Here is a 23,575-nt window from a genome sequence, read left to right as displayed (position 1 = left end):
CATTTGCCGCTGTGCGGGGGATCGGGCGCCGGCAGTTGTCTGAAGTAAGTTTTGAAACAAGAAAAAGAAAAAGGGCGGGGGGAAAGGGCGGGGGAGGTAGGGGAAGGGAAGATGGGGTGAGGGGGAAGGGAAGTTCCCTCCGAGACCGCTCCCTGGGAGGGAATGGGGGAAGGCAGCCGCAGCTCGGCGCAGGCTCGACGCGCACAAGATGCACAATTGTGCACCCCCTTGCGCATGCTGACCCCTGATTTTATAACTTGCACGTGCGCAAGTTATAAAATTGGATGTACATGTGCAAGCGCCGGATAGTGCGCGCACATGTACGTCCTTGTGCACCTTTTAAAATCTACCCCATAATGCATACATATGCACGCACATGCATATTACCATATACCATATATTACCCCATAATGCGTACATATGCACGCACATGCACCTAAGAAGGTTCCAGAACAGGAGCAGCTTGGCAGTATGGAGGAGATGGCAGCGGCCCGGCCACGGGAGCGTGTTGATGGCATCTTATGCTGCTCTTGGCAGTGTCACGGTGAGTACAGTGGCTTGCGGGCTATCCCACGACCCATGTACCTAACAGTACCCCACCTCCAAAGTCTTCTCCCCTGTCTTCTGGGCATGAGATTCCCGGGGAATCTCCAGCGGAATTCAGATATGAGTTGGGGGGCTTGCAGGTTGGAGACTGGTTCCCAAGTATTCTCTTCGAGTCCATAGTTCTTCCAGGATATAAGATACTGCAACTGGTTTCGGACTCTTCAGGAATCTAAAATCTCCTGGATCCTGAATTGAGTGTCCTTTTCCATAGCCACTTCAGAGGTCTGGAGGGGCGGCCTCAAGAGAGAATGGCAGTTTTGAATAGTGAGATGTGGAAAAATCATGAATTTGTAAAAACGCTGTTAGTTTGAGCTTGTAAACCACAGAGCCCAATTATTATTCAGTGGGGAATGGACCCACGAACAGCAGTGTGAATTTCAGAGATGGCATCTTCAATCGTAGATTTTTAGTGCTGAGCCAAACTAAACTTCCTGGGTGAATTTGAGCTGCTGGGTGGTGTTTCTTGTATGTGTGTTTTTAAAAATGCTCTGCCGCTTGCTCTAGGTGATGGTGTGTCTTCCGCCACATTTCCTGGAGTTCCTGTTCCATCTGGTTAGCTGCTGGGCAAGCGTCAGAGATTGGAACAGGTCTTGGGGGGTACGGGGATGGCACCCGAACACGATGTGGAAGGTTGATGACCCTGTGGAACGGTTCAAGTGGTTATGGGAGAATTCGGCCCATGGGAGGAGGGAGGCCCAGTTATCCTGCCATTGGTTCACTTAGGCTCGTAGAAAGGCCTTGAAACTCTGATTTAGACTCTCAGTTTGTCCATTGCTCTGGGGATGGTAATCTGAGGTGAAATCCAAAGTAATTCCAAACTTCCTGCACAAGCGTTTCCAGTAGTGGGCTGTGAACTGAACCCCCCTGGTCTGAGAGAATGTGAAGAGGGAGCCTGTGCACTGGAAGATGTGTTGGACAAAGAGTTTAGCTAGTTCAGGTACAGATGAGAGACCTGGAATGGGCGTGAAATGAGCCATCTTGGAAAATCTATTCACTATCACCCATATAGTGGTATTACTGCCAGAAAGGGGAAAGTCAGTGATGAAATGAGTCTGGGGGCTGGCAGTAGCTGTACAATCCCCAAGATCATGCTTGCACACACTTATTCATGGCACACAAGGAACAAGACTCTACGTAATGTTTCACGTTGGTCTTCATCTGAGGCCACTTGTATTGTCGAACAATTCCAAGATTTGGTGATACTTGAGTGTCCCGCCAAGTGGGAGTCATGCGCCCACTGAAGAACCTTCTCTCATAGGCGCCGGAGAACTACAGTCTTCCCAGGAGGAGCTATAAATATGGCAGCAACCTTAATCTTCGCAGGGTCAATGATATGGTGTGGAAATTCTAGAGAGCCCTCAGTATCAAAGGAATGTGAGAGGGCATCAGATCGTCAGTTCTTCTCAGCAGGATAGTACCACAGCTTGAAGTCAAACTGATTAAAAAATAATGACCAGCAGGCTTGCCAGGGGTTCAGTCTCTGCGCTTGCACTAGTGCTCTAAGTTTTTGTGATGGACCAACGAAGCAACAAGGAAGGCTGTCTAAAAAAGCCGTGAGGGCAACGAAGTGGATTAAAAGCCAAGAATGACCAATTAGAAACTTTTATTTATGGAGACGTATTTCTTTTAGGCAAGCCCGACTCAGGCTGAGTTTCGCCCCCACATTGGGGCTGCCTCAGGGGCTGTATGTAGTCAATCTTATAATGTCTGTAGAATCAGTCTCATATGACAGATTGTTTCTGATGGTTTTCTTGCTGCACTGCCACGGTGTATACTGTCTCTGTTCTAATCGCAAAAAAACATGCGCGCGCATGTTATAAAATCGCATGTCCATGTGTGCGCGCTGGGTAGCGCACGCACATGGATGCACTCGCGCAGGTTTAAAAATCTAGCCCTAAGTTTTTAAAAAATTGTTTTTTCAAAGGACAGGCAAATGATGACACTTTGTGGCTTTCTCTGACACAAACAAAAGCTGGAGTTCCAAGTTTGATGCCAACATTACAATTTATAAATGTGTGTTTGTTTTATTAAGTTTGGGTAAAGCAATTTTCTGAGTTGTCTTAAGGAAGACCAACTTTTTCACCAATGCTGGTGCCAGCCATGAATGATATGGGCTCAGGAAGTCCCCTGCCAATGAGAATACCCATTCATTAGCCAGGCAGAAAAGGAAATGATGGGTAAAGATTAAGATGGAGAGGAAGTTGTAGCTTTCACGGTGCTGTAGATGCTGACATTACTGCATGGGGAGCCCAATCTTTCTTCCTCTGCTTCCCCTCTGCCTCTGACACTGCCATTCTTACACTCTAGCCATAGTTTCTCCTTCTAGTAAGTCGGATTGTAGGACTGGAGCATGATACTCCCTTTAACCCAAAGGTCATATAGGGTGGCCAGCATCTAAGGATCCAGCTGGGTGAGGGATATGACCTTTGGTTTAATGAAGGAAGACAGTATATGAAGAGAACTGAATAAATTAAAGCTAAACTAAACCACCATCAGTGTGCCATCAAAGAGGCAGGCATTCTAGCTGGTCCAGATGTCACTGGTGAAATGGATGCTGTGCCTGCATCTGAACATAGCACTACGTATACAGGGTAGGGATCACCCACCTACTAAATGTTGTCCTGAAGGGAACCTTGTTATTTGTGGCTAAGACATGCAGCAGCTGATTAAATCAACATTCTCAACCACCTCTAGGGGCTGGTCATCCAGAGCAGTCATCTCCCTGATGGTCCATGTCACCACCTCTGATGCCGTCTGCCTCTTGCCCCAGGTCCGGGATGTAGAACACCATCCCATCTGTTCCATGGTAACTTGCAGCTGACATGGGGATGGTGGTGGTGGTGGCTGATGGCCTATTGCCTCACTGGAGGAAGAGTGCTGGGGGGGGGGTGGTATCAGCTTAGGAGGTGGACTTCCTCTTCACTCTTGTTGTCCTGCTTCTGCTGCTGCTTTGAGTCGAGGGTAGGGTCCCCAGACTAGTACCAACCTTCCCTGAAACTGACACTAATGAGTGTTGTTTTTGCAAATGATGGCACATATTACTGTTTGAAAGGTGGCCCAGCAACTTCTCTCTACTGATGGCCTTTCACCAGTGAATGCTGATCCTGCATTCATGTAAAGCGCATCCACACCTCTGATTTCTTGTGGGATCACCTCTCTGGATCCTTGGGTGCTGCATCTGGAATTGAGGGCAAATCAGAAGGTGGAAAAACCAGGGGTCTCTCTCACACTCTCAAATGCCCACTGTTCCGGGAAGGTGATCTTAGCCTTAGGTTGCTCACCAGATATCATACTAGTCACTAGGCTCCCCAAACCTTCTTCAGCAACTAGACTTCTAATATCCCCCTTCCTATAATTCTTCAAGTCTCTCCCATGATTCGTCTGAATCAGTAGGTTCTGCAAGGATCTGCTGCAGACACTGGTCTGGACGGGACAGAGAGCACTGTACTGGTTTTGGCTGATGTTCTCTTAGTTCTAGTGCTCACCTACTGCCACTGCAACCCTCCAGTGAGTCTGCCTTTCTCTGCCCCGGCGCTATATTAACAGTGGAGATGGGCGCAGGCGGCTGCTCATTGACCTTCCAAGACAGCCCTATCCCTGGCTGGGGTCTGAGCTTGGTAGGGAGGACTCCTGGTCCCCATCTTATACCTCACATCATCGCCACTGCTACTTATGCTGGCCCCGGGGCTGACTGGAAAAAGAGCGTTTCCTCTTCCTCTCCCTTTGCCACATTTGCCTCAAGATGCCAGTAACATGATGGAATTTATTAAAATAGATCACTAGTGGGTAGGGCTTTCAGTGTTAAATGTTTGTACACCCTAGTGTGGGGACACCCAGACAGCAGATCAGTCACAAACGGAGCATAGTGAATGAACTGATGATGCTGACTGAGTGACTATGTATAGTTAACGAATTAATTTTTTAAGGAATTACATGTGTAAAATGAGCGTATATGCGCATAAGTAGCTTCTGTTTGCTTACATGCTATTTTATAAGCATCAAAAGTATAAGTGTATTTTTGGTTTCACACACGCATTTACCTGTGCAAAAAAAAGGGGTAGCCTAGGGACCTTCTGGGGTGGAACCAAGAGGTTCGCACATAAGTTGTAGTTTTATAAGAGATTTACGTTACTACATTAGGAAACTTATTTGAGCAATTTTACACCTGCTAATTAACCAGCGCATTGGATTTCAGGTTCATCTGCTGTTTTTGGGTGGGAGGTCTGGGTGAACTGGAGGAAGTTCAAGGTGAAGTAGGAGGGTCTCAGTGAACTGTAGATGGGGTGGGTGAATTGGTGAAGGGATCAACAAAGTGGTGATTTCAAGTACACATGCAGGGATCTCTGAGAGAGTGATGGGAATTATAAGGGACAGATAAATTAGAAAAATGGGCAGACTAGATAGGCCATATGGTCTTTTTCTGCTGTCATGTCTCTAATATACCTATTTCTACATGTAAATCAGGGTTGTATACATACACATTACATTTTGTCATGTCCATAAAATATTGTGCATATATTTATAAAATAGATAGAGGATGTTTGCACCTTCAATGCATTACAAATATTCACGCGTACTGAAACACATGCCTGTATGTATGGGGCAGATATATGCATAATTTATAAACTGTGTGGGCCAGATACACACAGATTATAAAATACTATAGTATATGGGGCAGTGCGGAGATCTTTGAAAGTTATCCTTTCTGAAAATAAGTCAAACAATGCAAGAGACACACACATAAGAATCAGTACGTTGTCAAACACTGGGGTTGATTTTAAACCCACACACGCATCCATGTGCACGCAGTTCTCGGCGCGCGCACATGGACGCGCCAATTTTATAACATGCACGCGGCAACGCACACATGTTATAAAATATGATATCCGCAGCTACCCTTCACAGAATCTTTGATACAGAAAAAACAAGAGATTGCCTCTAAGTCACTGCAGAACAGAAACACTGCACATGCTATTAAAAAAAAAACCCAGACAATCTCTCTGGCTGTATCTTTTCTGCAACCACTGGTACAGTGCCATCTATAGTTGAAGGTCACCCTGATGATACACAATTTCACAGTTTCACAGTTTCACAGAGATTATAGACTTTCTCCCCAAACCACAGCTAGGCACAGTGTCAGTAAGTGAATCTAGCAGCATATTTTGCTTTCTTATGCAAATTCAACTAAATAGTTTTTATAAGCTTTTATTTAACTCTGATGTTTGAAACAAGGTGCTTCAGAATCTCTGTCTTCTCTCTCTGACATCCAACAGAGAATGATTGAAAACAAAATGGTCACTACTCAAACTGCTCTTAGTTTCATTTTCAACTAAACATGAAGTCGGGACATGCAACTGCCAGCTGGGATTGCTTGGTTGAAAAGATGCTGAAACATGATTAGTTCTGCTCCTTCTGTATCCCAACCCCAACCTGCTCTGCTCTGTCTGGCTTGGAGTATAAAAAAATGTATTGCTTTGTTTTCCCCCTAGACTTTAATGGGACCAAACCAAATGAGCCAAAAAGGATTCAGATTTTTTCAGGGGACTGCAGTCAGTCGGTTTGGCTAACCACCACCAAACCAAAAATCAAGTCATTCTTGGGATTTTTGCATTTCACTTGAAATGAATGTGCATACCTGGAGGTTAATATTAACTCCACCACAATGGAGGGCTTTTAAAAACCATTGTTAAATCTGCATCATGATCTACAGATCAGATATATAGAGAAAAGTAGTTTGCCTGTAAATACACAACTTGCTTTATACAAACTTTGAAATCTAGATTGCTTTAATTACATGCCTTGGCTTTCAGAGCCTTTTGTTTTAACTCTTGCTGGCCAAGTTTTATGAAACTCTTTTCTCTGAACTGCACCTCCTAATTGATCTGGAGGTGGTCCAGTGCAAGAGGTGGAGGGGGCCTTTCCTGGAAGCCCTGTTTATCCTGCCTAAAATTCCATGGCTGGTGTGACCTGCTGGAGACATCGTAAAACTATTTATACAGATTCCTCAACAAAAGCTAGCCTGCCACATTGTCTGGGGACTATTTATGGTTTTGGAACGGAGGAAATCTCAGATCACTGAAGTTCTGTACAGTTAAGCAAAGAAACATCTTAGGAGACTCCACTATCCATCTCATTGTATTTATCCTTTGCTTTTCATTGCCATTCAGTAATAAGGATCATTACATCTAAGCATGTACCAGTAAGATAAAGTTCCAGCAAATGCTCCAAATTGTACCAAAAATACTGTGTGGAAATATTGTTGCTTAGGGAAAACACCAAAAAAAAAGGCTGCATGCATGCACACAGCAATGTAAGTAGCCAAAATAACTTTCCAAACAGAATCAAAAGTTGCAAAAAAAAAAAAAAAAAAAAAAAAAAGTTTGCATATCCTAAGTAAAGCAGATGTTTCAGTTCCAAGGAACTGAAGGCACAGCTATTTCTTTCTGCATGTGATTATAATCCTGTATGCTTGCATCCTGGTGACTGTATAAAAGAGCAGCCAAACAATGTGTATTCAAACGAATCTATACGATGTGACCGATGAGCTATTTTCTGTTTCAAATATACCAAACTGTGATAAAGCAGAGAACTTGTTCTCTTCAGTATGCAGCGTGTCTTCCTTTATAATCAGCCCTCTGGTGTCAGGAAACTGAAATGTGTTTTTTTCTTTAACATATTTTCCAAAGATGCTTTAATCCTATTTCGATCACGCTGATAAGGTCATGTGTGCTGTAATGCGATCACATTGGAGGCGCTTTTGTCAAGCCCTAGAATTTTGTCTAAACTTCCCAATGGTTAAAGCCCATTGGGACAAACTGCCCTCAGTTTCTTCTTGCCGTTTGACTAGAAGGCGCACTTTTCTGGGCCTCCGTTTTCTTCACGGTTCTTGACTTTTTGCCAACTTTACACTTCCTTATGTGTAGTTTTTATTTTTATCTCATTCCTCCCTTGCTAGTCAAGGCAAATATGATGGACTATCTATGGATGGTGGAAAGAGTATGTCCAGTAGCACTACAAAAAGTACAAGTATAATAATATTATTATTATTATTATGGAGATTACCTTAGCAAACCATATAAAATTATGTACCTTGCAAATATAATCTCGCAAAACAACCCCAGATCGTGTTCTGCATGTAAAGGCTGGCAGATTCATGATGTCTAGCGTGATGTTTCAAGTCCCTCCCGTTGATTACAGGAATCCAGATGAAAAGATTCTCCATCTGGTGTGGGAGCATGCCACTGAATGTATTCATTTGCCCTCACAAAAACTGCTGGAATACCTTTGGCACTAGTTGGAATCTGGCTTACAATCCAACTCCACGAAAGTCCATTTATCCTCAACTAGTGCTTTCCGCATGTAACGTCTCTCCTGTGTCCTGACTATAGAGGAGGTCTAGCTGGGACTAGCAGATGGGTTCCATTCCTGAATGGGGGAAAGAATGTCTTCATGGCTTTAAGGAACAGGACTCATTGTTGCTGAAAAGACCACTTTTTACGCAAGAGTTGTTCCTCCAGATAACATGCCCGAGTTACAGTATTATCGGGTTACCAGTAAATCCGGAGGTGTTTAGTATCAGTCCAGTAGCTAAAGTAGGATGGGTAATGGGAGGATCCACTCAAATGCAGACCCCCCTTCTGTGGAGTCTGGAATGGCCGTCCCACTTGTAACAGAATATAACCACGCCCTTGCCACAGCTCGAGAGGCAGTCCTATGAGTTGTGAATAGTGTTCAGAGGTAGAGAGGAGCTTGGTTTTTGTTATTTTTCAGACCTAGCCGGTTTAGCTGAGCAAACCCTGTTTGGTGGTCCTGGCCAGGGTCAGGAGGGTTTCTGCTGCCTGGTGGGAGATTCTCTCCAAGTGCATTTTTGTGGAATTTAAGCTTTTGAGTGGTGGGGGCCTTGCTGGAGCCTTATTCAGCTCCTGGGCCCAGGGAACGGGGAGTCCTGTATCTGGGCCTGGGCAGGTTAGGGAAGACCTGCTCGCCAGTAGCCTGGGTGAGGAAGGGAGTGACAGTGGCCTGCTGTAAGGAATCACTCCACTGTTATTCTCAGTTTTGAAAAGATTATAAATTCAACATCCAGGAGGAAGTTTTTTGACCATCCTTGCTGCCTGATTTGGAACACAGAAATTCCTGCTCCAAGGGATCCCTCCCACCAGGGATTCAAAGAAGAGATCGGAGGACTACAGTAAGATCAAAGAAGGGTTCAGTCAACTAATTGTGAGTAAAGAGCAAAGCCTAACATCAGTGAAGCCACCCATCCAGTGCTTCAATCAACCGTGGGGAGAGAAAGATTTATCTTTCTGTGCAGAGACAGAAATAGAGTATTCTTGCCAGTTGGAAGAGCTGCTTCTGTCCATTCAAAGGACTCTCTGCCCACCTGAGGAACCTATTTTTTTCCAAGCCTTGGATAATAGGAATTCCCTTGGCTGACCTGAGATATTCCTGCACAGATTTGTGAGAACATTGTAACAAACTATTTCATTGTGCTGCTGTGGATCAAAGAGTTGCACCTTTTCCCATTTATTGTCTTCAGTAAAGAATTATTATTTTTTGGACATTAACACAGTGTCTCCAGCGTGGTTGTTTGGCACTCAGCGCACAGCGAACAGAAAAGTACCCCTCTCCCAGGGATACCTAAAGAGAGTTAGCCACCCCGCACTGGGAACCGAGAGGACTCCTTTCATCCCCAAGTCTATTGATCCTACATCCTGGGAGAGAAGGCAAGTAGTACAGCTAGCCTGGGTTCCTGCCCTGAAGAGTACAAATAAATTTAAGTGCCTATCCATACCGGACTTCTACATTAAGGAGGAGTTAAAATACATTTACTGAACCAAAACATATTCAATAGCGGGGATTTAATATAATACATATTTTGTAGGAGATCATTCAATAATTGAGAAAACTTATACAAGTACAACACACTTTATTAAAATTCCTGGTCCCTAACAGGCAGGATCGCCTTTGTGAGAATGGTTTTAAGGATTCCTGTCTACAAGGCTCCCTTGCACCTGACTTTCTCATGTACAAACTTGCTTGAATCTCCTTGTGCCTCCTTTTCTGTACCCATACAATGCACACTCCTTCCTTACCTGTAGTTCCGAGTAAGCACTTACTCTTCACTTCCCTTCAGATTCAGTACTTATCAGAAGTATTGCTAGTATCAGCTTAATACATCCATAGTAAATCACCTTCAGGAGGACAATTTTAAAAGTGGGGCAGGGCCCTGATAAAAGTGTCACAAATTTATTAGCAAAAATTGAACTAAAATATAACAAAATATCTTTGAAGGCAGCCTGGAAACAAGACAAACAGAGTAAGGAATAGAGACAAGAAACAAGAAAATTGCTCTTTTGAGGACTATGGGGAGTACTGCTGCTTTAAATTATTTAAGATAAAAAAAAAACAACTAGATATGTCTGACAGGACCTTCCCTGGTGAATCCATGCTGCCTCGGGTCCATCAACCCACCGGATTGTAGATAGTTCTAGCAGTGCTTTGAAAATAAATAGTACTAATAGGATGGCATTTCTAATGTTTTGGGTTTCTGATTTTCGGTTAAAACTGATAAACTACGATAAAACACCCCCCGATGAGGAAACTGAGTTTTTTTGTTTTAACTGGAAAAACCTAAAAATAGGCCTACCATGGAGGCATTCCGATGATGTCATCCAGCCGCTGCAGTCAAGAACAGGCGGTCTGCTGCGGCTGGATGACATCATCGGAGTGGGCCCACAGAAGAAAATGTGCTGCATAGGAGGAGAGCGGGCCGGCAGAGCCCAAACCCCGCTGGCTGGAGATATGAGCAGGGAAGGGAGGGGGAGTAGACCGGGAGGAGAAGTGCAGTGGGCAGGGGGAGTGAAAGGGGAACCAGAATAGGATGGGGAAGTGCATTGTGGAGGGGAGCTCCAGTCCTGAAGCCACACACACACACACACACACACATCATGCCACTCCCATACACCCATTCCTCACAGCCCTGCCACCCCCACCCTAGCCACATTCACACACCATGCACCACAGCATGTAAATATTTTAAATTAAATCGATATTAAACCGAATCCACCTAAAATGTGCCAAATATTTTAACCTGTGTCATGAAAACCCTAATAAATATCTATTTTTAGTAAGCACCAAATACACCTAATTGCCTGAAAAATAAACCCCTAAATTTGCAATTCATAAACCCTGAGAATCATTAGCCCTCCTTATGTACGTATGGATCAAGCCTTACATTTCTGAAGAATTTCTTACATTTAAGCCAAAGAATTGTATTTTATTCACTTTCTCTCTAGCTCACAGGAAATGAACTATGGGGGGGGGGTCTATCCATGGGAAGACCCCATTTAGAAATCCTTCCCTCCAACCCCACACTCACCAGTACATTTTAAGAGGTGCGCGCGTATGCCCATAAACACGCATATTGGGCATGGCAGCAAAAGTAAGCTCGATTTTATATCGTGCATGCAAGTATACGTAGGCCGTTTAAAACATCCCCGCCGCGCGTATGTGTTGGAGCTTTTACGTGCGTATTCACAAGTGACTGGCTGGGGGGGAGAGAGATTCTTTTTAAGGGCCAATCTAACACTCTCTATATATCTCACTGTAAGAGGGCATGTTCAACTCAGGGTGGGTTTTGGGGAGAGCAGTGTTACATTGTTTTGCCTAGGGCACAAAGGTCTGTAGACCCTTGTAACGCTGCCCCCCCCTCCCCAAAACCCACCCTGAGTTGAACATGCCCCTCTTACAGTGGGATATATGGAGAGTGTCAGATTGGCCCTTTAAAACAGTCTCTCTCTCTCTCTCTCTCCCCCTTCTCTCCCTTCCCCCAGCGTCAAAATCTCCAGACTTGCGCCTCATCAGGGCCAGTAGTAAAGTTACCTCCATAACTTGCCGTGCGTTGTCATGGTCAGCCTTGCAAAATTCAGGGGTTATGCATGTATGACTTTGCGTTCTTAAAATTTGCGTTGCTTGCACGCGGCCGTTTTTTGCATAAGTTACGCTTTTAAAATCTACCTGTCAGTGGGTTAAAAATACACACTCTATAAACATCACATGCACTACTAGCGAGAGGGGGAGAAGCAAGGTTGGGACATGCAGATTATGCGTGGGGCTTTCATTTAAGAAAAAAAAACCCCATGCATACGTTTCGATGGATATTATGTGCACTTGCTTCAAACCAGGAGGCAATGTGTACATGCCGAAAATGGAGCCTCGTTTCCACGGCAAGCCACATTTCCAAAAAAAATCCCGTGTAGTCTTTCCCTTTGAAAATTCGTTTGCAGTTCTGCTGCTACAATGTACCCACGGGGCTATAAGACCCTCCCAGAGATTCAAAATTGCCCCCTAAAGGAGCTCTTCATGTTATAATGTGTTTGATCTGTTGATAACTTGTATTATGAATGTTTTATCGCTTGTACTCTGCCTTGAACTTTGCTACACGTGCAGATAAAAAAAAAATCCTTTTACAGTAAATAAATAATATTTAAAAAAATAGAAAACTTTTTAAAAGTTGTTACTGTGTAGTCAGGCACCGCATAATAACATTAAGAAATCAGCTTCAAATGATGATTTTTAAAAGGCTGGGGCAAAACAGCTACACATTTCTTGCGGCTTTGCACTTATGGAGCTTGGAGCGTCATTCGTCAGCTGCAGGGCAGATATGCCTTGGACTGTATTCTTTCTGTCGTTAATATTGTTTTACAGTTACAACTGCTGATACAATATGGAAGGCTCCTTACCTGCAAAAAAAAAAAAAAAAAGACATAAAATAATTACAGCACCAAACATTTACAATTGATGTTAATACATTTTGCAAAAATGCAGAAAGCCCGCAAGTACGTTCCTGCACCTGTTAAAAACCTGTGCAGAGTGTACTGCGGGGCTAAGGTTACGGATAAGGCAAAAAAGTTCCACGATGCACTTTGCACAAGGTTTAGGTTGCGTAATTCTTTCTGTGAAATTGTTGTCTCCGTTCCTGAAGTTGCAGGAAATCGAATCCTTGAGCAGGAGATAATGCTGTTTCATAACTCTGCAAGCAAAGTGACTTGCAGTGGTTTGGGTTTTATTTTTTTGTTCTGCCTGAAACTTAAATCTGGACTTTTATTCTCATTTAGAGAGTAATTTTCAAACAGCCCATGGAATACACCCGCAGACTTCAGCCCAGATTTTCAAAGCAGACATATACACACAAGCCCACTTTTGAAAATTCTCAGGTTGTCCCAGCACGCACTGAAATATATGCGCAAGATGTTACACTTGCTGCAGATCTGCTGTGACTTTCTGCATGTATATTTATGCACGTACTTTCGAAAATCAAAAGTATGAGGATAACTTTCAAACTTATTTGCATTACCGCGTGTGCGCACAGAAGTGGACATGTGGAGAAACAACCTAGTCTTTCATAAACTGCATAGCAGGAGCTGCGCAGTTTATAGAATACCACATATTTATGCTCCAAAAGTATATATATATATATATTTCAGAAAGCACGTATATATTTCCACTGCCATGAAATACTGCATAATTATGCTCCAAATGTATATGCGTATGTTTCAAAACGTGCATAGATTTCCACTGCAATGAAACCAATTACTTAGCCTACCTGTTTTATAAACATATGCGCTTATATTTTAGGTGCATAAAAATGTAGAACATGTACTCGTAAAACCAGGTATTTTAAAACGTACGCATGTATAAATTGTTGCACGCTTATTTGAAATGATCTGTTTGCCGGTACCTCTGCCAGTTCATCCAGTCTGTCTCCAGTTCATCTAGACCCCCTAGCACTTCATCCTGAACCCCCCCCCACTAGTTCATCCAGACCTCCACAAAAAGCTACAAACAAGACATATCAATTACGTTAGTCAATGAGCAGGTGTAAAATTATGTGAATAAGTTAGCTTTATGTGCAAATATGTCTTATAAAATAGCAACTTTTATGCCTCTTGACCCCCGACCCTTTCTTGTGCCAGTAAATGTGCATGCGAAACCAAAAGTATGTATGTACTTTCAATCTTTATAAAATAGCATATATGCAAGTACAGGCTATTTATGCAATGTATATATACTAATTTTCCACGTGTTACCCCCTTTGAAAATTTACTCAAAAGTATGTAACTGCTTTCTCCATCCGACTCTGTGCCCTCGGAGCGCCTTGTCCTAGTGCGGGTAAAAGTTCACAGAGGGGTGGGGGAGTAGCCTACTGGTTAGAGCAGCAGACTGCAAAGCAGGGAAGTTATGGTTCGAATCCCTCTGACACTTCCTGTGACCTTGGGCAAGTCCCTTCCCCATTCATCATTGCCTCAAGTACAAAGTTAGATTGTGAGCCCTCATGGGACAGGGAAGTACCCCGCAGTACCTGAATGTAATCCGCTTTGAAATGTCCAAAAGGAGAAATATAAATCTAATGATAATAAATAGGGGGTTCATGCATACATTTACACACACAGTCCCTAATTGTTTTTCGAAAGGCCACTTACAGTACGTGCATAAAACAAGGTTGAAGATCTGGCACATTACTATCAAACATTTGGGCTGCCGCCAGCAGGGTTTGGGCTAAGTTTGGATAGTTGTGCAGTAGAGCAGAGTTTATCAAATGTGGCTATCGATGGCTTTTTTTTATGGCCTTAACTTCTGCTGTCAGGATCTTGCTGACCATCACTGACTGCCCAGCTGCCCCCTGCTGGTTCCCTGCCTGGCTGCTTGCAGTTTCTGTGGTACTGTACAACTCTGTAAGCTTGAACTATGCAGTGCCCACATTCCCCCACTGTTCTTGAGAGCTCAGTGTAGGAGTGCAAGAACATATGGCTGAAACTCACAGAGCCCTGCAGAACCACAGAAGCAGCAGTGGCTAGGCAAGGAGCCGGCGGGTAGACAGTGGCAGTCATCAGCAGTCCGGCGGTGGAAAATGAAGTAATTGAGCAGAACGGCCCGATGCATTACCTTCCTACTTGCCCTAGTATTCCTAATCACCCGTTTGCAAGAAGAGAGTAGAGCAACATCATGAGGTTGGATGAATGCATCAGAGGGGTGGGGGGAGGAGATGTTGGGTGGATGCATCCAGGGAAAGGATCAGGGGTGGAAGATTTCGGTGAACTTGAAGAGGTTTAGGGGTAGAGTGGATGAGTGCATCATAAAGATGGAGTGGTGTTTGTGTGCATTGAGAAAGTTAGGTGAGTGTTTGGGGAGAAGGTTCAGAGGGTTGTGAGTGCATAAAGGGAGAGGATCTGGGATGGTGAATGTCCAGAAGGATAATAGAATGGATGAGTGCATCAGAAGTGGGTCAGGGGGAGGGATGAACGCTTTAGAAGGGTGTCAAGGGTAGAATGGGTGATTGAGTACCTGGGAATGGGATGAGATGGTTGAGTTTGACAGAAGGGTATAGGAGTAAGTAAGGGTGTCAGGGAAACATTGTCAAAGCTGTCACCAGCAAAGGTTCATAGCCACACCCTGAGGCCACCAACAATTTGTTTGTGAGAGCCTCTGCACTAGAGGAATTAGCCTTTGTGGCAAAATGCTGATCTTTGTGCCTATTTAAATTTCCTGTTTTTCACTGAGATATTTTTGTTTCCATAGTAAGACCTCCTTTCTCTTGCATTCCTTGAGCTGACTGCCAGGTGGCAGTCTAACTCCTACTGTGTTCTACAGTTTATGGCAGTTAAGACTGAACTGGTTGACTTGCCATGTGCCTCAAAGTGAGGCTCCAAGTCTCCACAGTGAAGTAATGATGCAATATTCTTTATTGCTATTGGCCAGGAAGCCAGTGCCTTGAGCTTTCATTGGTTGTACAGTACTAGCATCAGAGTGACTTAGCTCAGAATTATCTAGAATTTCAGTTTTGGCAGGGAGTGCAGAGGAATTAGATCTGTGCCATGGCTCTGTCCCAGTTCTATATATCCTTGTGAGGACAGCCTAACCTAAACCTCCCCAGGTGTTGGCTAAATACAGTGAAAAATATCTAATTAGCATAAATTGTATAAATCCTTATTATATCTGTTGTTCTCTGAAAATTGCATATTTTTTCTGTTCACTGTTATTGTTATTTGTTAATAAACATTTTAGTTTTTTAGCTCTGCCTTGTAACTGATTGACAATCCAAGCATATTTTTTGTGTGTTTGTTATATAGGTGCATTTCTAGGAATTATGTGACCCTTGAGTTGTGTGGGGTCTCAGTGTTCCTAGAAACCATGAGGCGATGAATTGCGAGCAGAATACTTACCAAAAGGCCAGTTGAAACTAGGAGATAGCCAGTGTAGGGACACAAGCATAGGCGGGCCTGGGTAATGCTTGGCAGGACCATCCGAGTATTTACAGGGCTAAGTCTGAGTGGGTGTTAGGGGTAGACTTGGAATGGCACTCCTTTCTAACTCTAGGCAAGCTTGGTTCACTCAGTGGATGTGTCACGAGATGGAGAGGGAAAATCCCTGTATTCATCTAATTTCTCATAACAAATTGAAAACTCATGCCAGGTTTTTAGCACCTGATGATCATTTGCCTTCTTATTAGAAAAGATTTCTGTCATGCATTACCAGTAAGACTTGAGCAGTGTAAAGTTATTCCCACTTTTTTTAGAGTGACAATGTGTGTAATGGCACTTTGGGCTGCACATAAAGGATCTAATGTTCCTTACTGCTGTTGGACAGGTCGGGAAGGATTCCTTTGGCAGTGACTATGTAGAAAACTTCATCAAGAACAATGTTTCTACAGGTAATGTTTCGTACTGTTTTATTGATTTTAGGGGAACCATGGGGGGACAGCCAGCACCGTTTTGATTAGAGGCGGCCAGCAGGGCAGAAGCAACTGGGCTTGTTGTTGCCCCCATAGCTTTTTGCATTCACAGGATGGATTAGGATTTGTTGAGGATCGAGGGGAGGTTCAGGGGGGAGGGGGAGAGAGGTATGCTACTGGGGGCTAGTACCCCTTTCTTCTTTGCGGGGGGTGGGAGAGGATATCACCAGGATGAGGGAGAGGGCTTGGGGTTATGTTTTTTTTTACTAATGCCCTTTAGTAAATCCTGTGTCCCTGGCATTAAACTGATGTGCATTTTATTGTGCTTTAATAAATAGGGGCCATAGTGACAAGAATGGAATTTGTCAAGAAATTTCGAATTAAATTATATGGCAAAAGCATCTTTCTCCAGTGGCAAAACCCCACATCTTTCTGCCATTCTTGTTTCTGCTGTAAATATTTTCTTGCAGCTGTGCTGTAAATCTGAGTAAGTCTAGGTTTTTCTGTGCTGCTCATTATCAGAAATGTTGCTGGTTTCACCTGAACACCTCCGTAGTAAATAAATATCTGAAGTGTGACCTTGTGAAGAGGTCAATTTTTAAGAGTGGGGCGTGGTCCCGATAAAAGCCACAGATTTAAGCGCAAAAAATATGGAACTAAAAATTAACAAAATATCTTTGAAAATAACCTGGAAATAAGAGCAACAGAAAAAAAAAGAATAGAACTGAGAAACAGTAAAGTTGCTGTTATGAGGACCCATGCAGCCGTACTGTTGCTCTAATTAATTAATTTTTTAAAAATTACTTATAAACCACCTTCCAGGCCAACAGATCATTCAAAACAGTGTACATCAAATAACATAAAAATTCATAACATAAAATACAATAACATATAAACTAAAAACCACTGGTCCTGAAGTCCCAGCCGCTATTCCCACTGCCAAATGCTGACCCCCAACATCATCATCCAGTGAACGAGTCACCTCAAGTTTTCTGCCTTGTTTATAAAATTGTCAAGAGCAGCCAGATCTTCAATTTTTTTTTCTAAATGCTAGTAGACTCACCTCTGATCTAATGTCCACCGGCAGGCTGTCCCACAGTTGCGGAACTAGCATGGCGAAAGCTCTGTTCTTCATTCACGTCTGCCAAATTGCCCAAAGAGAAGGAATATGCAGTAGATTAGCCTAACCAGATCTCAGATATTTAGTTATTTATTTATTGATTTTTCGGTTTACATCAAACATATAGAATGGAAATTACATAGAACAGGGTATTGGGGCGGGAGCATATAGGAACTAGGAGATTGTAGGTAAGAAGTACATAAGAGTGGGGCTGCTCGATTTGGAATGTGGCTTGTTTATGTTTATTTGGTTTATTTGGTACTTGATGAATTTCAAATCTTAAACAATTCAATCAATCCCAGCCTGTTCTTAAGATGGGGGAGTGGAGGGTCATTTTCCTCATAACACAGGAAGCACCAGTGTAAGTTTCTTAAATTTACTTCTGAGATGGATAAGCCACTGCAGCCTTGAGAGTAGTGGCATCGCATGTGTTCCCCTGGAAGTCCCCGTCACATTCCTGGCCCCAGTATTCTATAATTACCTGGAGTCTCCGAATGAGCTTCACTATTAACCCCATGCACAGGGAATTACAGTAATAACTCTGTGTGAGATCTCTGAGATGTATACCACTGTTTTTAGAGCTCCACCTTCCAGAAAAAGATGCAACTTGTCTCACCAATCTCAGTTTTAAATAGGCACTAAGGGGTAGATTTTAAAAGACGCGCCGATTTTATAGCATGCACGCGCCAACGCGATGCAATTGGGACATCCCCGGTTCCCTCCCAGTCCGCTCCAATAAAGGAGTAGACTTGGAGGGAACTTCCCTAACCCCCTACCTAACCTTCCTCCCTTTTCCACTCTCCTCTGCTCCCCGACCCCTAAACCCCATCTATCTTCCCTCCTATTTTTTGTTAAAGAACTTACCTGCTCCTTTGGAGCAGTAGTAATTTTCGCACGCCAGCCGGCTGCCAGCGCGTGCTGTCCTGGCCAGCCCCCAGCCTCCCCCCTGTCCCCAGCCCAGCCCTGCCCCCAGGCCGCCCCTTTTCCAAACCACGGCTCTTTCGCACGTTCCTGCAGATACGCGCGTGGCCGGGCTGTTTAGAAAATGTGCTCGGCACGGCCACATGCGAGTCTGCCCAGATTTTCGTGCGCCGGTGGATTAAAATCCCTCTGTATGTGTACAATGGCTATTTGTGATTCCGGATTTAAGAAGGAATCACATTTCACTCTCAAAGATTTTACTTCATATATAGGGGCAATTGTCAGGCTGTTAGTTACAGAAAGTGGATGTACTCCCACCATATCCATGGAACCCATCAGTATAATTGCGATGGAGAAGGTACAGAGAAGGGCTACCAAAATGATAAGTGGAATGGAACAGCTCCCCTATGAGGAAAAATTAAAGAGGTTAGGACGTTTCAGCTTGGAGAAGAGACGACTGAGGGGGGATATGATAGAGATGTTTAAAATCATGAGAGGTCTAGAACGGGTAGATGTGAATCGGTTATTTATTCTTTCGGATAGTAGAAAGACTAGGGGGCACTCCATGAAGTTAGCATGGGGCACATTTAAAACTAATCGGAGAAAGTTCTTTTTTACTCAACGCACAATTAAACTCTGGAATTTGTTGCCAGAGGATGTGGTTAGTGCAGTTAGTATAGCTGTGTTTAAAAAAGGATTGGATAAGTTCTTGGAGGAGAAGTCCATTACCTGCTATTAAGTTCACCTAGAGAATAGCCACTGCCATTAGCAATGGTAACACAATAGACTTAGTGTTTGGGTACTTGCCAGGTTCATGTGGCCTGGATTGGCCACTTTTGGAAGCAGGATGCTGGGCTTGATGGACCCTTGGTCTGACCCAGTATGGCATTTTCTTATGTTCTTATGTAAAATTTTACTGGAATTTAAACCCAATTTATTTTCAACCAGCCATTTCACCACGACAGAAAAACAGTAATTCAAGCAGGAGAAAATTATTTTTCACTCAACCCACAAAAGTCCCTGGAGGTCCAGCGGGGGTCCGGGAGCGATCTCCTGCACTCGTGACGTCGGGTGCCAGGAACCAAAATGGCACCGGCGCTACCTTTGCCCTGTCACATGGTAAGGGCAAAGGGCCACCGGCGCCATTTCTATTAACGCAGCCGTGGCCCGAGAGCGGGAGATCGCGCCGGGACCCCCCCCACTGGACCCCAGGTAATTTAAAACATTTTGGGGGAGTTCGGGAGGGTGGGGGATTTGTTTTAAAGGGTCGGGGTGGGTTTTAGGGTTATTTTGGTGTGCCGGTTTTCCCGCCCTCCCCCCTCCCCTGATAAAATGATTTTTTAACCAAAAAAACCATGACGATCAGATTCCCCCCCTCCCCCTCAGCCAAAATCGATCGTTAAGACGATCGATCACACGATTCACATCCCTAGAAAATACTGCTTTTCTGTACATCTTCCGACGTAATATCATGGTGATATTAAGTCGGAGGAACCAAAAGGTTAAAATAAATAAATAGAAATTGTGCCAGTGGGTCATGTTAGGAAAACGGATGCTCAATTTTACAAGCGTCCTCTTTCCTAACCCATGGTTGTACACAGGTCAGGAAAAAACTGAACGTCCGTTTTCCAAACATGCTGACAGCCACCTCTTCTGGGTTTCCGCTGTGAAGGAGGCTCTAGGGGCGCGCTATTGTCCCTAGCTCCTCCTTTTTAGCAAGACCCCTCATTTAAATACAGTATCGTGCACCCAGTAGATATGGCTGGGCACGCGTTAGGAAAGTGGGAGCTCAATTCTGAGCCCCTGTTTTCTGCATGTCTTTATTTTATCGGCCTGAAAGAGTTTCTGCTTCCTGTTTTTCTCTGTCAGGCTGTCATGTTATTGGCTAGAAAGGCACCTGACATGTACAGCAAATAAGGAGTCAGAATACACAAGAGAGGAAATAGCAGATGGCCCCAGCCAATGAGAGAAGAAACAGCACCACACCAACTATGTTTCCCAGGCAGAAGACACTGCAGCTGTTATCCAGAGATTGGTTGGAGAGGAAGGTGAAAGACTGCTTACAAGAGAACCAGGTCCGATATCCCAGCCTTGAAGAGTGCAGCAATAGAAAAAGAAAGAGAAAAAAAACCAAAGGCAGGATATCCATAAAACAGCAGCAGTGAGGGGTCTTTTGCCAGATCCCCTAAAGCTTGGATTTTGAGTCGGTAATTCTTCAGAGGGATTTAAGATAAATACTCCATTACCTTCCTAAGAAAACATATATAGGTGGAGCATTGTTGGAAGGTATTGTATACAACTGTAAAGTGAAAACAGCTCCTTTCCAGAGGTCTACAAAGTGAAAGTTAATTGCTGTCTCCCCCTCTTAGGAAAGCTCCAGAGGATGGTGGGTTTCTCCCGGGGACCTAACCTCCCTCCCCCTTCATCCTCGGGTATGCACAAGCTTCTGCACAAAAAGAAAAAAAAACAAAAGAAGAAAACAAACTCTTCAAGGGCCCCGGCATGAGTTTCCTTCTCTCCATTTTTTCTGGGTGTGCACCTCATAACTTAGTGACTGGGTAAAATTTGGGGTTGTAGACGGACATCGTTACATGCAAGTGGGCTCCAAGAAGATGTTAACGACCACCTAGCTGATGTGTCCTATATGAGGAGAAATTGTTTAGGGACAAAGTGCAGGAGGTACTTTGATTAAGGAGCATTAATCCACTCTATAGTCATTGTCTGCTGTAGCAAGAGACCAGCCTGGTCCTGCCAGACATCAGTACTTCTCATACAAGCATTCATTTTTCCAGAAGTTGACCTTCCATCCTTTTCAACAATACATAGCTCCTCCTCTTCTGCCACAGCAATTACCTGCTAGAGGTTGGCAGAGGGAGAGGTGACAACTGAAGGGATAGCAACAATCACTGCCTAAGCTTGGGACCAGTTTTTGACATGCTTGAGGCTTGTAGGGGGAAGGGTATGGTCCTTTCTTCTGGAGTGAATCCACATCACCAAGGACAAGTGGGTCCTCAGAATTGTGAAGTATGACTACTACTTATGCGTCTCTCACCCTCCTCTGGCCCAGTGGAGATCAGATTTAGGTTCTGACCTCTCCCAATATGCTCAGCCTCAGCTGGAAGTAACCACTTCTTCAGCAAAGGCTATAGAGCTTCCCCACCTCAGAAATGTTGCCAGATTTGGGGACAGACAGCCTTCCAAACCTGGTGATGGGTCGATCATAACAACACAGATCTCCAGGTGACCTACCTACCAGGAGTCCAGAACACAAAGGTGAACCATTTCAGCAGAATTCTACAACTACATGAGTTAGTCCATGGATCAAAAGGTTGCAAACGACTTGTTCCGTCATAGAGGCACCAATAACTGACCTGTTTCCCTCAGAGAGCAAAAAGAAGTTTGAGGAGTTCTGCTCCATGTATCCAATCAACTATGGATCAGCTCCTGATACGTTTGTACTAGACTGGTCTACCCTAGGCATACCCATCAATTCTGCTTATTCCCAGGATTGACCAGAATATCCTTCAAGACAAGGCGAGCGATCTTCATAGCACTCTTCTGGCTATGGCAAGTGTGGTTTCCATAACAACTCAGTCTGTCAATTTGACCTCCAATTCTCTTGAGGGCAGCAGACTGCCATTCAAACCTGCTATCACTGGCCCTCACCACATAGATGTTGATCATGTGGTAGTCTCCTCTTTACTCCTTCCTAAGGAAGTGGAGGACATGCTGATTTCAGCCAGAAAGTTTTCAATCAGAAAGCCCTACAGTTTCAAGAGGAAGAGGTTCACATCAAGGTGTGGGACCAGCCAGCTGGACACCTTCTTCTGTGGCTTGAAGCACTTGCTTCAGTATCTACACAAGAACATAAGGTACGCCATACTGGGTCAGACCAAGGGTCCATCAAACCCAGTATCCTGTTTCCAAAGTAGCCAATCCAAGCTGCAAGTACCTGGCTAATTCTCAAACATTAAAAAGATCCCAAGCTACTAATGCTGGTAAAAAGCAGTGGCTATTCCTTTTTGATTAATAGCAGTTATGAACTTATTTAAACCATTTTTAAACCCAGCTACACTAGCTACCTTAACCACATCCTCTGGCAATGAATTCCAGAGCATACATGCTAACTTCATGGAGTGCCCCCTAGTTCTTCTGTTATCTGAAAGAGTAAATAACTGATTCACATTTACCCGTTCAAGTCCTTTCATGATTTTGTAGACCTCTATCATGTCCTCCCTCAGCTGTCTCTTCTTAACCTCTTTGCCTTTCCTCACAGGGGAGCCATTCCATGCCCTTTATTATTTTGGTTGCCCTTCTCTGTACTTTCTCCAGTGCAACTATATCTTTCTTGAGATGCGTCGATCAGAATTGCACATAGTATTCAAGGTGCGATCTCACCATGGAGTGATATAGAGGCCGCAATACCTTTTTGGTTAAAGTTCATCTCAGCATCATTGCAGCATATTATCAGTGGGTGGAAAAGGCTCTAATGTTTTTCCACCCTTTAGTATCAAAATTCTAAAACTGGTAAAAAAAAACCTCCAGTAATTTGGAACCTTAACGTAGTCCTAGCTCACCACATAATACCTTCCTTTGAACCTTTCCAGTCGGTGATCTTGAAATTACTCACTTGGAAAGTGTTGTTTCTTGTAGCTAATACTTTAGCTTACAGATTCTGGTTTGATATTAACTATACCTGTAGTTTTTTCACAACAGGATTGTTCTGCAAGTCATCCAAAATTCCTCCCAAAAGTGGTATCCAGATTCCACATTAACCAAGCTATTGTGTTGCCAATGTTCTTTCTGAGACCTCATGCACCCAAAGGAGAATGGGCTCTTTACTCCATGGACTGTAAGAAAGTTTTGAAGAGGATTCGACCTCACTGTCAGTTTCTCAGCTATTTGTGTCCTTTGACCCCCAACAGATTGGGAAGGGCGGTTGCCAAAAGAACTCTAATTTGCTAGCGCACTGGTATGCTCCAGCTGGCATGCAGATTAAAGTTTCTGTTAAGGCTCATCAGGTGAGAAGCACAGCGGCTTCCTTGGCTCAGCTCAAAGCCACTTCCTTTGCAGACATATGCAAAGCTGCTACTTGGTCATCATAAGTTACAGTCTCCTCAAGACATCCCATTACTGTCTAGATGGTATGTCTTGAGGAGCATGTAACTTAGGTCAAGCAGTTCTGCACAGTTTGTTCA

The 23,575-nt window shown here is 43.9% G+C and overlaps 1 protein-coding gene across 5 annotated transcripts in view; it reads left to right on the top strand.

Moving 5' to 3' along the window:
• Positions 1–23,575, top strand: part of RBKS (ribokinase) — a 276,072-nt gene that overhangs the window by 49,209 nt on the left and 203,288 nt on the right. For all 5 annotated transcript variants that reach the window (XM_029592954.1, XM_029592953.1, XM_029592955.1 and 2 more), the window contains exon 3: positions 16,252–16,315. In XM_029592954.1, coding sequence (XP_029448814.1) covers positions 16,252–16,315 — 64 coding nt within the window. The remainder of the gene's footprint in view (positions 1–16,251; positions 16,316–23,575) is intronic.

Source organism: Rhinatrema bivittatum, chromosome 3 (genome assembly GCF_901001135.1).
Source record: "Rhinatrema bivittatum chromosome 3, aRhiBiv1.1, whole genome shotgun sequence".
NCBI classification, from domain to species: Eukaryota; Metazoa; Chordata; class Amphibia; order Gymnophiona; family Rhinatrematidae; genus Rhinatrema; species Rhinatrema bivittatum.
This window is presented reverse-complemented; position numbering and strand designations above follow the sequence as displayed.